This window comes from Neovison vison, chromosome 13, assembly GCF_020171115.1.
Source record: "Neovison vison isolate M4711 chromosome 13, ASM_NN_V1, whole genome shotgun sequence".
In the NCBI taxonomy this organism is placed as follows: domain Eukaryota; kingdom Metazoa; phylum Chordata; class Mammalia; order Carnivora; family Mustelidae; genus Neogale; species Neogale vison.
In genome coordinates this window covers 14,524,581-14,538,284 of record NC_058103.1, presented here as the reverse complement: position 1 = coordinate 14,538,284, position 13,704 = coordinate 14,524,581, and the positions used below count along the sequence as shown (strand labels likewise).

Below are 13,704 nucleotides of genomic sequence, written 5' to 3'. Positions count from 1 at the left end.
AAAAGTATGTAAGTATTTAGAAAATAAGTTAAGAGGATGAGTCCTAGGATCAAGTCCAGTATGGGGCTCCCTGCTCAGCAGGGAGTCTGCTTCTCCCTCTGACTCTCCACTTCTCCTGCTCTCTCTCTCAAACAAAAAAAAAAAAAAAAAGAAAAGAAAAGAAAAGAAGTTTAGAGGAATTAATATAGATTTGGTACTTAAAGTCATGGGAAAATAGAATTACAAAATAATAAGTATAATTTGATCTCAATTAGGAAAAAAAATTAGAAGGCTCTATATCAAAATGCTAATACTGGTTCTCAAAAGGTGGGACCGTTTTGGTTAATATTAATTCATTCCTTTGTGCTTTTTGTATTTTCTAGAGGTTTTACAATGTATTTTTATAATTTGAAAAAATTTTACAGTAGTATCTCTTAGTCCTCTGCTAAGTATAGTGCTGACTGGCTAATCTTATAAAAGAAATTATTAGATTTTATGCCAAGATAATAGTATTACTGCGTTTTGTAGTTTCTCCCAAGAGACAAGGAAACCTCTATTCTCCAGGCACATTATACAAATTTTACTGTATAAAAATACTACATTGTTCAGTGTTACTTTATTAGTAGTCCCATAAACCAGTAATCTCTTATGTTTGGCCTTGCCAAAGGGGGAACTGCATTAACCAAACAAACAAAAAAAGAGAAATGAAGATCATAGGAAACTAACACATTTTTTTCTGGTTTGTGTATTTAGAAAAGAAAGGGAAAAAAGACAAGAGAACTTACTCGCAATTAGCAAGTGTGGACAAGGAGGCATCCATCTTCTCTATAGGGGGAATCTGAGCATAAAGCTTAATCTCTTTGGCTTCGGATGGCTTCTGACTGGTTTTCTCTTCCTGTGACAAAAATTAGTTTGGAAGAAAGTGAAACCTGATTGTAACACAGAACTAAAAAAGTACAGACTACCCTAAGGCTTTTCAAAGTTTATTTCAAAACAATTCTTAGAATTTGATAACTCTGCATTCTTTACAATTCACTTACTGACATTTACTAACTGACCCTGACAACCAGGCTTCTACATGGCTGGTTCAGATAATTTACTGATAGGTCCCAACCAAGCGGAAGGGAAGAGGAAAGAAAATAACTTTCATTTCCGTAATATTTAAAATCCTTGGGATGCCTGGGTGGCTCAGTGGGTTAAGCATCGGCCTCCAGCTCAGGTCATGATCCCAGCACCCTGGGATCAGTCCCACATCAGGTTCCTTGCTCAGAGGGGAGCCTGCTTCCTCCCTCTGCCTGCTGCTCCCCCTGCTTGTAATCTCTGACAAATCAATATATAAAATCTTTAAAATAAAATAAAATCCGTTAAGAGTCAAGACACCTGAATGGCTCAGTCAGTTAAGCATCTGCCTTCAGCTTAGGTCATGATACCAGGGTGCCAGGATCGAGTTCCCATCTGGCTCCTTGCTCAGTGGGGAGCCTGCTTCTCCCTCTGCCTGCCTCTCCCCCTGCTTGTACTTGCTCTCTCTCTGTAACAAATAAACAAACAAAATCATTTTTTAAAAATCCTTTAAAAATCTATCAATAAGGAAAAATACAGCAATAACAACATGTTCTTGGGAAGAGTTCTTTGTCCCTAAGCACCCTTTTCTTAAATATCAGATTTAGATTTATAAGATCAACTATTTTGTCATCTTATCTTGCTTTTTCTTTTTCTTTTAATTTTATTTATTCATTTGCCAGAGAGAAAGAGTAAAGCAGGGGGAGCGGCAGACAGAGGGAGCAGCAGGCTTCTAGCCAAGCAAGGAATCTGATGCCGTGACTCCATCCCAGGACCCTAGGATCATGACCTGAGCCAAAGGCAGACACTTTACTGACTGAGCCACCCAGGTGTCCCTCTTCATGTTTTTTCTGCACACAGTTCAGTCTGAGATAGAGCTCCAAAATACCAAGAATTCGGGAAGATGTCATCCTTACAACACATCCGAAGTCAAAGAAAATAATTTACTCTATAATAATTTACTACTAAATTCTATCTTAGATTTTCAGTACTATGTACACAATTTAATATTACCAATATATGCTGCCTAGTAATATTTTCAAAGTACCTCCATACTTAAAGTTAGTTCTCTCTCTCCAACAAAACAGGAAGCTCCTAAAGTGCAGGACCATTTCCTTTGCTTTCCTGAATTTTCTTTCTTTCTTTTTTTTTTTTAAGATTTTATTTATTTATTTGTCAGAGAGAGAGGGAGAGAGAGCGAGCACAGGCAGACAGAGAGGCAGGCAGAGGCAGAGGGAGAAGCAGCCTCCCTGCCGAGCAAGGAGCCTGATGTGGGACTCGATCCCAGGACGCTGGGATCATGACCCAAGCCGAAGGCAGCTGCTTAACCAACTGAGCCACCCAGGCTTCCCTCCTGCATTTTCTATAACAGTGCACTATCAGACATACAGAGGCTTATTTTTAAAATTCAAATGGTACCATGTCAATACTAGAAAATACTCAATTTAAAAAAACAACAACAAAAAAAACACAGTACATTGAAAGAAAAATATCTAATACACATACACTCAATACTTATTTTTGTGTCATACATTTGTAGGTTATGAGATGGAAACTGATACATAGTAGATCCTGAATAAATGTTAGGTTAATCAGTGAAAGAACGAGCTTAATGTCTTCGATTCATCTTAAAGTCAAAGATTTATGGCCACAATATAATCTAGAAATAGAACCTACAACCCAAAACAAAAAAGCAACCACTTATTATTATAAGTAAATTAAGTCCTAAAATCTAATTCATGGAAAATCTAATACTAAGCTTATTCCATATTTACTTTTCTTCTTTAAGAAAACAGATTTTTCATTAACCAAACAGAAATGAAATTTTTTTTAAAGATTTTATTTGTTTATTTGACCGAGAGAGAGAGAGAGAGAGCGATCACAAGTAGGCAGAGAGGCAGGCAGAGAGAGAAGGGGAAGCAAACTTCCTGGTGAGCAGGGAGCCCGATGCAGGGCTCGATCCCAGGACCCTGAGAACATGACCTGGGCTGAAGGCAGATGCTTAATCATCTGAGCCACCCAAGCGCCCCCCAGAAATGAATTTTTAAATGTGAAGTACAGGGGCGCCTGGGTGGCTCAGTGGGTTGGGCCGCTGCCTTCAGCTCAGGTAGTGATCTCGGAGTCCTGGGATTGAGTCCCTCGTCGGGCTCTCTGCTCAGCGGGGAGCCTGCTTCCTCCCCTCTCTCTCTGCCTGCCTCTCTGCCTGCTTGTGATCTCTCTCTGTCAAATAAATAAATAAAATCTTTAAAAAAATAAATAAATAAATGTGAAATACAGAGAAGTTTATAAGCACCAAAACAAGAATTCAAATATTTCATTATTCTATCCACCCTCTTTTCCCTACACACAAGTCTGCTGAAAGATTTTCCTTTTTCCTGAAAGACTTTGATTCAAAGCTCAGCCTCAAAAGCAAAGACATCCATTATACAAAGTACTATTGATAATATCCACCAAAAATGTTATCACTGGGCATAGAAATTGAGGAGCTATGTCAATAGTCTAAGGAAATTCTATTTATGATGCTGAATTACAAATGTTCAAACTTTATAGAATGATTTATTCAAAATATCTATAGTTTATATTTAATTCATGTTTTTAATAAGGCAATTTCCTTTCTTATGTTAATATATACCTTAGTATTTTTTCCAGTGTTATTGACATGTAACATTCTATAAGTTTAAGGTGATGATCTGATACCTGTATATACTGTGAAATGATTAACACAATTAGGTTAGCTAACATATCCATCACCTAATTTGGGGGGGGGCTTGCTAAGAAAATTTAAGATCCACTCTCTTCACAACTTTCAAGTATATAATGCAATATTATTAACTATAGTCACCATGCCGTATATCAGATCCCCAGGACTTGGCTTATAACTGGATGTTTGTACCCTTTGACCAACATCTCCCATTTCCCCCACACCCAAATCCCCGGCAATCACTGTTCTACTCTTCATTTCTGGATTCAGCTTTTTTAGGTTTCACATAGGTGTGAGATCATAGAGTATGTGTCTTTCTCTGTCTGACTTATGTCATTTGCATAATGCACTCAAGGTCTGTCCATGTTGTAAATGGAAGGATTTCCTTCTTTATTGTGGCTAAATAATATTCCACTATGTAGATAATCAATGTTTTTTATCCATATACCCACTGATGGGACATGTAGGATTTTGATATTGATATAATCCACTGATTTTAATCAGACTTTCCCAGTTTTAGTAGTACTCATTTACACACAAGTGTGAATGCATTTGTATGTGTGTATTAAATGTATACAATTTTATCACCTATATAGGTTCATGTACCCACTGCCACAGTCAAGACAATTAAATAGTTCCAGTACCACAAAGGTTCCTTGTGCTGACTGTCAGATTTAAATAACTATTCAATAATTCTTGTATGGTTTCTAAAAGAGGTAAAATTTCATACACTCATGGGATTGGGAGGGAGACAAACCATAAGTGACTCTTAATCTCACAAAACAAACTGAGGGTTGCAGCGGGGAGGGGTGTTGGAAGAGGAGGGTGGGGTTATGGACATTGAGGAGGGTATGTGCTATGGTGAGTGCTGTGAAGTGTGTGAACCTGGCAATTCACAGACCTGTAACCCTGGGGATTAAAACATATTACATGTTTATAAAAAATAAAAAATTAAAAAAAATTCATATACTCACCCATCTGGCTAGAGCTTCTTTGATTGTTGTTGCTTTTGCCTTAAAAGGAAAGGAAACAAGAGTATCTTTATTGGTATGATTTGTTGATTCAATTTTCACGCAATGATTATTAGCCTCAGCATCTACCATTGAAAAGATTAACTTCTTTCTTTGAGACCTTACATGCAAACGAAGTGTTTTAATTTCCTCAAATCAGGATGATTTATTTAAATGCCTCTCAGAGAAATTAAGGAAATCATCATGTAATGCCCGTATACTTCTCTCCCACTTGGTTTACAAAAGAGATACAGTTTTCAACATTTGATATTAAAATAGATCTTATGAGGCACCTGGGTGGCTCATCGGGTTAAGCCTCTGCCTTTGTTTGGCTCAGTCGTGATCTCAGGGTCCTGGGATCAAGCCCTGCCTTGGGCTCTTTGCTCAAGTGGGGAGCCTGCTTCCCTCCCTCTCTGCCTATTTGTGATCTCTCTCTGTGTCAAATAAATAAATAAAATCTTTAAAATAAAATTAAAAAAATATATCTTATTTCATTGATTCTAAAATCAACAACTTTTATGTTTTAACATCTTTGAAATTTGGATGCATTTTACAACCGGGTACAATCTACAATTACTGTGGTCGGGTAGCAGTGGTGATGATCTAGAAAAATACTAAGCAATTTATTTTATATACATATATTCTTTTTTATGTTTGCAAATAATGACTTAGGATAAAAACCTACATGCCTAAATACATTTAAAAGAACTTTGTGGGGGGGGTGCCTGGGTGGCTCAGTGGATTGAGCCTCTGCCTTCGGCTCAGGTCATGATCTCAGTGTCCTGGGATCAAGCTCCGCATCGGTCTCTCTTTTCGTCGGGGAGCCTGCTTCCTCCTCTCTCTCTGCCTGCCTCTCTGCCTACTTGTGATCTCTCTGTCAAATAAATAAATAAAATCTTTAAAAAAAAAAAAAAAGAACTTTGTCGGGGCACCTGGGTGGCTCAGTGGGATAAGCCTCTGCCTTCAGCTGGAGGCCTGATCCCAGGGTCCTGGGATTGAGCCCCCCATCGGGCTCTCTGCTCGGCAGGGAGCCTGCTTGCCTGTCTCTCTCTGCCTGCCTCTCTGCCTACTTGTGATCTCTCTCTGTCAAATAAATAAATAAAATCTTAAAAAAAAAAACAACATTGTCAATAGGCACAAAATAAAAATTCTAAGTGATAAGAAATTACGTGTCATGATTCAATTCCAACTACTTATTTTTCTTTCTTAAAACATAAAATAACGTTGCACCTTATAATCAATAGTATCTTAGATTCAATTTTAGTATGACACTTAAAACTTAATTATTTTATTTTATTTTTTTAAGATTTTATTTATTTGACAGACAGATCACAACTAGGCAGAGAGGCAGGCAGGGAGAGGAGTAAGCAGGCTCCCTGCTGAGCAGAGAGCCCAATGTGGAGCCTGATCCCAGGACCCAAGACCATGACCCTATCCGAAGGCAGAGGCTTTAACCCACTGAGCCACCCAGGTGCCCAAACACTTAAAACTTTAAATGTGAGAAAAGGAAGACATCTTTTCATTACCGCTAGAGTTCATTTAGAGAAAATCCTAACCAGGGGCACCTAGATGGCTTAGTCAGGCTCTCTGCTCCACGCGGAGCCTGCTTCCTCCTCTCTCTCTGCCTGCCTTCCTCTATGCCTACTTGTTATCTCTGGCTGTCAAATAAATAAATAAAATCTTTTTTAAAAACCCTAAACAATAACAAAAGGAAAAGTTTAAAAGTACAGTTAACTCTCCAACAAGACAGGCATTAGGGACATCAACCTCCCCCGTCCCAAACCCACAACACAGTAAAAAATCTGAGTATAACTTCTGACTTGCCAAAAACTACTAAAAGCCTACTATCAACCAGAACCTTACCAATAACATAAACATTTGATTAATGCACATTTTGCTCATCACATGCATTATATACTGTAATCTTACAATCAAGTAAACTACGAAAAAGAAAATGTTATTATGGGGGCGCCTGGGTGGCTCAGTGGGTTAAGCCGCTGCCTTCGGCTCAGGTCATGATCTCAGGGTCCTGGGATCGAGTCCCGCATCCGGCTCTCTGCTCAGCAGGGAGACTGCTTCCTCCTCTCTCTCTCTCTCTGCCTGCCTCTCCATCTACTTGTGATTTCTCTCTGTCAAATAAATAAATAAAATCTTTAAAAAAAAAAAAAAAAGAAAGAAAATGTTATTATGAAAATCATAAGGGGGTGCCTGGGTGGCTCAGTAAGGTTAAGCATCCGACCCTTAGTTTTGGCTCTGGTCATGACCTCAGTCAGGGTCGACAGATAGAGCCCCATATTGGGCTCAGCGTGGAGTCTGCTCAAGATTCTCCCTTCCGGGGCGCCTGGGTGGCTCAGTGGGTTAAGCCTCTGCCTTCGCCTCAGGTCATGATCTCATGGTCCTGGGATGGAGCCCCACATCAGGCTCTCTGCTTGGCAGGGAGCCTACTTCCCCCTCTCTCTCTGCCTGCCTCTCTGCCTACTTGTGATCTCTCTCTGTCAAATAAATAAATAAATAAAATCTTAAAAAAAAAAAAAAAAGATTCTCCCTCCCTTTCAGCCCCTCCCCTGACTCATGTGCTCTCTCTCAAATAAATTTTTTTTTTAAACAGATTTTTTTTTTAGAAAGCAAGGACATAGTAATAAATAATCCTTGGGTTAAAATGTAAACTATCAACTACAAAAAAGATAAAAGAAGAAATATAAAATTTTTAGGAATATAACATTTAAAAGGAAACTTACAGTTTCAAATATATTTATCTATTCAAAAATTAAGAGAAAATAAGAAACAGAAAACAGCAAAGTATTTGAAATATTTGAAAAAGCACATCGTTGCAAACACAAAGAAGGCTAAGGAAAATACAAAGGAATAAGTCAATAAAAAACAGACCTGAAGAAAAAAGGCTTAACAAAACTAAAATCTGGTTCCTAAATCTCTAGCAAGCTTGACTGAGCAAAAAGAGAGCTGTACGACAAAAACAGAATCAGAGGAAATAACAGATACCACAAAGATTTAAAAATAAAATATCATAAGCAAACATATGGTAGTTTGAAAACCTAGACAAAGAATACATTTCTAGAAAAAACACAAAAGTGTCAAACTGTCACAGGAAGAATCAGAAAATCTGAATAGACCAGTAATTATTTGCAATGTTAAAAAGATAACCAGAGATTTACCCTTATCCTCCTCCCCTACATCTCCAAGCTTAGATAATTTTACAAGTAAATCCTAACTAGGTTTCAAGGAACAGGTATTCTCTGTTAACAGACAAGTTGTTTTAGAAACCAAAAAAGGAGGGAAAGCTGCCAATTTATTTTATGAGGCTAGAATAACCTTGATGTCATAACCAGATAAGAGGCCCTCCTTACTTCTCAACACAGCTTTGAAAATCCTAGATATAACATTAGATCTCCAAAGCCAATGGTGAATAATAATCGTGGTCAAGAATGGCTGATCCCAGGAGCATAAGGATTGTTTAATCAAAAAACCCTATAAATGTAAATCATCTATTTATGGATTAAAGGGGGGGAAATCACATTTATTTCAGTAAGTGAGGAAAAAGTACTTTATAAAATAGTTGTACATCTGGGCACCTGGGAGGCTCAGTCAGTCAAGAGTCTCCCTTCACCTCAGGTCATGATCCCTGGACCCTGGGATAGAGCCCTTCCTCTCCCACAGCCCGCTTCTCCCTCCCCCTCTCCCTCTTCCTCTCTCTGGCACTCCCCCTGCTTGTGCACTCTCTCTCTCTCTCTTTCTCAATAAATAAAATCTTAAAAAAAAAAAATTCTACACCTAACATTAAAAGCTCTCAACTAAGAATTATAAGGAAATTCTTTACTTGATAAAAGCTACATACCAAAAGCTATCATAAACGCCAGGCTTAATGAAGACATCCATTCATTTCAGCAAATATTCAGTAAGTGTCTATTATATACCAAACATACTTTTACATGCTTGGGATATATCAAGGAACAAAACAAAGATTACCACCTTCTGTAACTTACATCCACTGGCGTGAGACACATGGTAAATAATATATTAAATAAATACATTTTATAGTATGTTAGAAAGTGACAATTACTAAGGAAAAAGAAAATACAAAAGCAAAAACAAAAACGCTGAATTTGGAAGAGGTATCAGGATGTGTGTTTATGTGTATAAAGTATGTGTATTTTAAATAACGTGGAAAGAAGAGCAAATTGGGAAGATAACACTAGAAGTCTTCTCTTTAAGATCCCCAATACATCAAAGATCCCTACTATCACTGCTGTTAACATGGTACAAGAGATCTTTATCAATGTTATAATAAAAGAAAATACACATTGGAATGATTTAAAGGAAGAAATAAAACACACTATACGCACATGATCATTTACATAGGAAATATCATAGAACAAACTGAGAAATAGAACAAATGGAATTCAGCAAGTGAAGAACATTGTTGAGAGAGTTAACAGAAAAGCTGGGAGAAGAGATTTTTAACATAAAACCAACAAAAGACTAATATAGAATATAGAGGGAACTCCTAAAATTTAAAAAAAAATGGAAAAAGTTAGCAAAACAAATATAAATAGAGAATTAACAGAAATTGAAATCCAGGGGCACCTGGGTGGCTCAGTGGTTTAAGCCGCTGCCTTCGGCGCAGGTCATGATCTCAGTGTCCTTGGATCGAGCCCGCATAGGGGCTCTCTGCTCAGCAGGGAGCCTGCTTCCTCCTCTCTCTGCCTGCCTCTCTGCCTACTTGTGATCTGTCTGCCAAATAAATAGAATAAAATCTTTAAAAAAATAAAAAAAGAGATTGAAATCCAAATGACTGACAATATCATGAGGTACTGGAACTCACTGAAAATCAGAGGAATGCAGAGTAAAACAATGGAATACTAAAATACATCTTCAGATTGGCAAAGGTGAGAAATCTGGTGAGAACGTAGAACTCTCAGGCAGTACTGAAGGAAGTACAAACTAGGAGAGACAGGGGTGGCTGGCTGACTTGGTCAGCAGAGCATGCAACTTTTGATCTCAGGGTGCTGAGTTCAAGACCCACGTTGGGGGTAAAGCATACTTAAAATCAAAACAAAATAAAACAAACTAGCAGACTTCTGGATAGCAGTCTGACAATACCTAGGGAAATTAAGAATGCAGAGGCCCTATGACTCGGAAGTCCCACTGCTGGGCAAATTTTCAAAAAAATCCTGAAAAGTTACATCTAATAATACTTTCAAACTGGAAGCAATCTGGCTGTCTACAGTTTGGTTTATGAGGTTACTAGTTCCCCTATAGATAGAAGTCAAAAACTGAAATGCCTAAAGGACCAGTGGACATCTTTAATGGGTAAAGCTGGCCATATAAAGAGAATAACCTTACCTCTGGCATTAGAAAACAGCTGGCAGGTGGGACTTGGGACAAGATCTCTCCAAACATTAAAACTCCATTACTGAAAATAACACCCTTTACTAAGAAAGTAAAGAGGCTGCCATTTATATAACACCATCATATTTTAGTAATACAAAAATAGGGTGAAAATGTGTCCAGTGGTGAAATATATTTCTGATTTTTTACATAGGCCATAAATCTGGGTTTTTGTTTTTTTTTTAAGATTTTACTTATTTATTTGACAGAGAGAAATCACAAGTAGACGGAGAGGCAGGCAGAGAGAGAGAGAGGGAAGCAGGCTCCCTGCTGAGCAGAGAGCCCGATGCGGGACTCGATCCCAGGACCCTGAGATCATGACCTGAGCCGAAGGCAGCGGCTTAACCCACTGAGCCACCCAGGCGCCCATAAATCTGGGTTTTGATGTGAAATACAATCATTTAAGGACAATGGACGCTAAGGCAGTTTTTAAAAAAATAAAGATATTTATTTATTTATTTGAGAGAGAGAGAGAGAGAGAGCAACAACACAAGAGCAGGCTTGATCCCAGGACAGGGGTATCATGACCTGAGAGGAAGGCAAATGCTTAAGTGACTGACCCACGCAGGCGCCCCAGAGGCAAACATATTGTTCATTGAAAAAAACTATGCTGGCCTGATTTCTGGAAGGCTCTGAACCTACCGGTTTCCAGCCTTAGCTAGCTTCATCTAATTACTGGTTCTGAGTCTCTATTTGACGATTTTCAGTAATTCTCATGGATCACGCTCTCCAATCGTTTAGGGCTGATTATTTCTTCACCTGAATATAAACCTGGATTCCAGAACTTTTTACTTTCTTTGGTAGTGGTTTTCAGCTAAATGCCTGTAGAATAAAGTAAGGAGAGTGTGCGGGAAAACTACTTTTAAAAGTGGTATTTAATCCTGTGGTGGAAGGCAAGCATGACTTCGTCATCATTTCAATTTCCCGGGCTCAATTTCTGCCCACTTACACAGCACTGGAATCACAAAAAGAAGACAACCAATTGTACTTATTCTTCATAAACACCTCTACCCGACAGGACAATCACATACGCTGCTAAACAGCTTTGACTCTGTAATCAACCAACAACATCCCTTTTCAAACTGCTAGATGGAACGACCAAATCTGTAAGCAACACTGCACATTTTTTAAACCTTTTACTCTTTTTTAAAGATTTTATTTATTTGTCAGAGAGAGAGAGAGAGAAGACAAGCAGGCAAAGTGTCAGGCAGAGGCAGAGAGAGAAGCAGGCTCCCTGCCCAGCAAGGAACCTGATGCGGGACTTGATCCCAGGAAGCTGGGATCATGACCGGGGCTGAAGGCAGTGGCTTAACCGACTGAGCCACCCAGGTGTCCCAACACTGCACATTTTAAGGAGGAGTTGAGGAGCATCAGTAAGTAAAATCACTCCTTCATAAAAGTCTTTGATTGGATAGATCACGGAGAGATTTCAAATCCCAGGTAGCAGACTTTCTCAAGGTATGCTGGGACGCCCTCCAATTTTGGAATCACTTGAGGTGCACCGTCCTCAAGTGGGACATTGCACATTCCCGAATCGCACTGCATTAAGAATTCATAATCTGCATTCCAGCAAGCTCAGTCTGCAGCCGACGATACGTACGCATTCTTACACGTGAGGAACATCTCCTAATACAGTCTATCCGAATGGGCTTTACAGTGCTCCCTAATAACTGCACTTACAGTCAGTCAGAGGACAACCCGGGCACCTCACAGGTAAGGAGCACCGCGGCAGTCGGGGTTACACAAACGCCGCTCATAACCAGCTCCCCGCGCCCCGTCTCGCCAGCGGGAAAATGACTGCTCTGCACAGAAAAATCCTTATTCGCACTCCGCCTTCAACACCTTTCCCACTCTAGTCCGCTCTTTTTTCGAGAAGTTCCTGCTCCTTGCGCTCCCTTTCTGTCAGAGTCCCTCCACACGAACCAACCTCCCATCTGCCCCAGGCCGCCCGCGCCCCAGACCACCCCGTGCGGGGGCTTCTCTTTCCCCTCAGGCCTCTGACTGAGGAGCTAGCGCCGGTGACCGGCTTCCTTCCGCTGACCGAGAAGCGCCCCGACCCTCAACCCTCCACAGTCACCCTTTTCCACCTCCAGTCTCCTCTCCTCTTTGACGACGAGGCCTAGAGGGTACTCACCATTCCGGCCGTTGCTACTGTCACTGCTCTGGTTGCTAGGGCCCGCCGAGGTCAGTGCGCGTGCGCACTTCTCGGAGCCTCCGTGGATCCCACCCCCGGCAGTGGTCCTTTCTCTCCGCCCTCCGGGTGGCGCGTGCGGGGCATTGTGGGACCGCCCGGCCGCCGCCTGCGTCCTCCCGCGGGTCAGCTGCTCGCTTCCCAGCATGTGCGGCGGGGCTGCTGGGCTCTCGCCGGATGCGAGAGCTTCGCCATGCAGGGTGGTCAGGAGATGCTTTCTACCGAAAGCGGTTTCACTCGCTCTGCAGTGACGTGCGTGCCTAAATTGAAAACCTCGCTATAAAATTGCCATTCCCGTAAATAACTTTAAAAATTCCCTTTTCCCGGGTGTCTGGGTGGCTCAGTGGGTTAAGCCGCTGCCTTCGGCTCAGGTCATGATCTCAGGGTCCTGGGATCGAGTCCCGCATCGGGCTTTCTGCTGAGCAGGGAGCTTGCTTCCCTCTTTCTCTCTCTCTGCCTGCCTCTCCGTCTACTTGTGATTTCTCTCTGTCAAATAAGTAAATAAAATCTTAAAAAAAATTCCCTTCTCCTGCAGATTGCTCATCCGCATCCTTGTCTTTATCGCCTGTTGTAATTCACCTGTAGTTCGACCTAAACTAAATTCCTTTTTTTGTTGTTCTTTTTATGACTGAAACTAAATTCAGCTGTATTTCCCCGGTTGCCTTTCCCCAACCTCCTCCATGGAGCCAGAGGCGAATGAAAGCATGAAACGGTGGTTTTAGATGACCGAGATGCCCTCCCTTCCTCTCCTGCGATTAAATTAGACAAAAACTGTAAAAATACTGAGTTGCTGGGGGTGTGGAGAAATGCAGTTGTGTATATACACTGCTCTTTATAACTGACACAGCCTTTGTGGAGAGCTGTTGGTAATAGTATGAAAAGCTTTAAATACGTGTGCACCTCTGTGACCCAGCAGTTGGACTTCTAGGACTTCATCTTGAAGCAATAATCAGACAAGTGCACAGAGATTTATGTTGAAGGTTTTAATAGCAAAAAGTAAAATAACCGAAATGTCAAGGAAAAAAAATTGGTATTATCAAACATCCAAACAATGAAATAATATACTTCCATTAAGAATGTTGCTAGGGGCGCCTGGGTGGCTCAATGGGTTAAGCCTCTGCCTTTGGCTGAGGTCATGATCTCAGGGTCCTGGGATCGAATTCCGCATCAGGCTCTCTGCTCAGCAGAGAGCCTGCTTCCTCTCTCTCTCTGCCCGCCTCTCTGCCTACTTGTGATCTCTCTCTGTGTCAAATAAATAAATAAAATATTTTTAAAAAATGTTGCTAAAAGGGGCGCCTGGGTGGCTCAGTAAGTTAAGCCTCTGCCTTCACCTCAGGTCATGATCTCAGGTCCTCGGA

At 40.6% G+C, this 13,704-nt stretch overlaps 1 protein-coding gene across 1 annotated transcript in view; it reads right to left on the bottom strand.

The window, feature by feature from the left end:
- Positions 1-12,407, bottom strand: part of DNAL1 (dynein axonemal light chain 1) — a 40,535-nt gene extending 28,128 nt beyond the window's left edge. Inside the window, exons 1-3 of the mRNA XM_044230055.1 lie at positions 12,290-12,407; positions 4,714-4,752; positions 765-874 (exon numbers count right to left, since the gene is read on the bottom strand). Of these exons, the coding sequence (XP_044085990.1) occupies positions 765-874; positions 4,714-4,752; positions 12,290-12,292 (152 nt within the window). The 5' untranslated portion in view covers positions 12,293-12,407. The remainder of the gene's footprint in view (positions 1-764; positions 875-4,713; positions 4,753-12,289) is intronic.
- Positions 12,408-13,704: the final 1,297 nt, after the last annotated feature.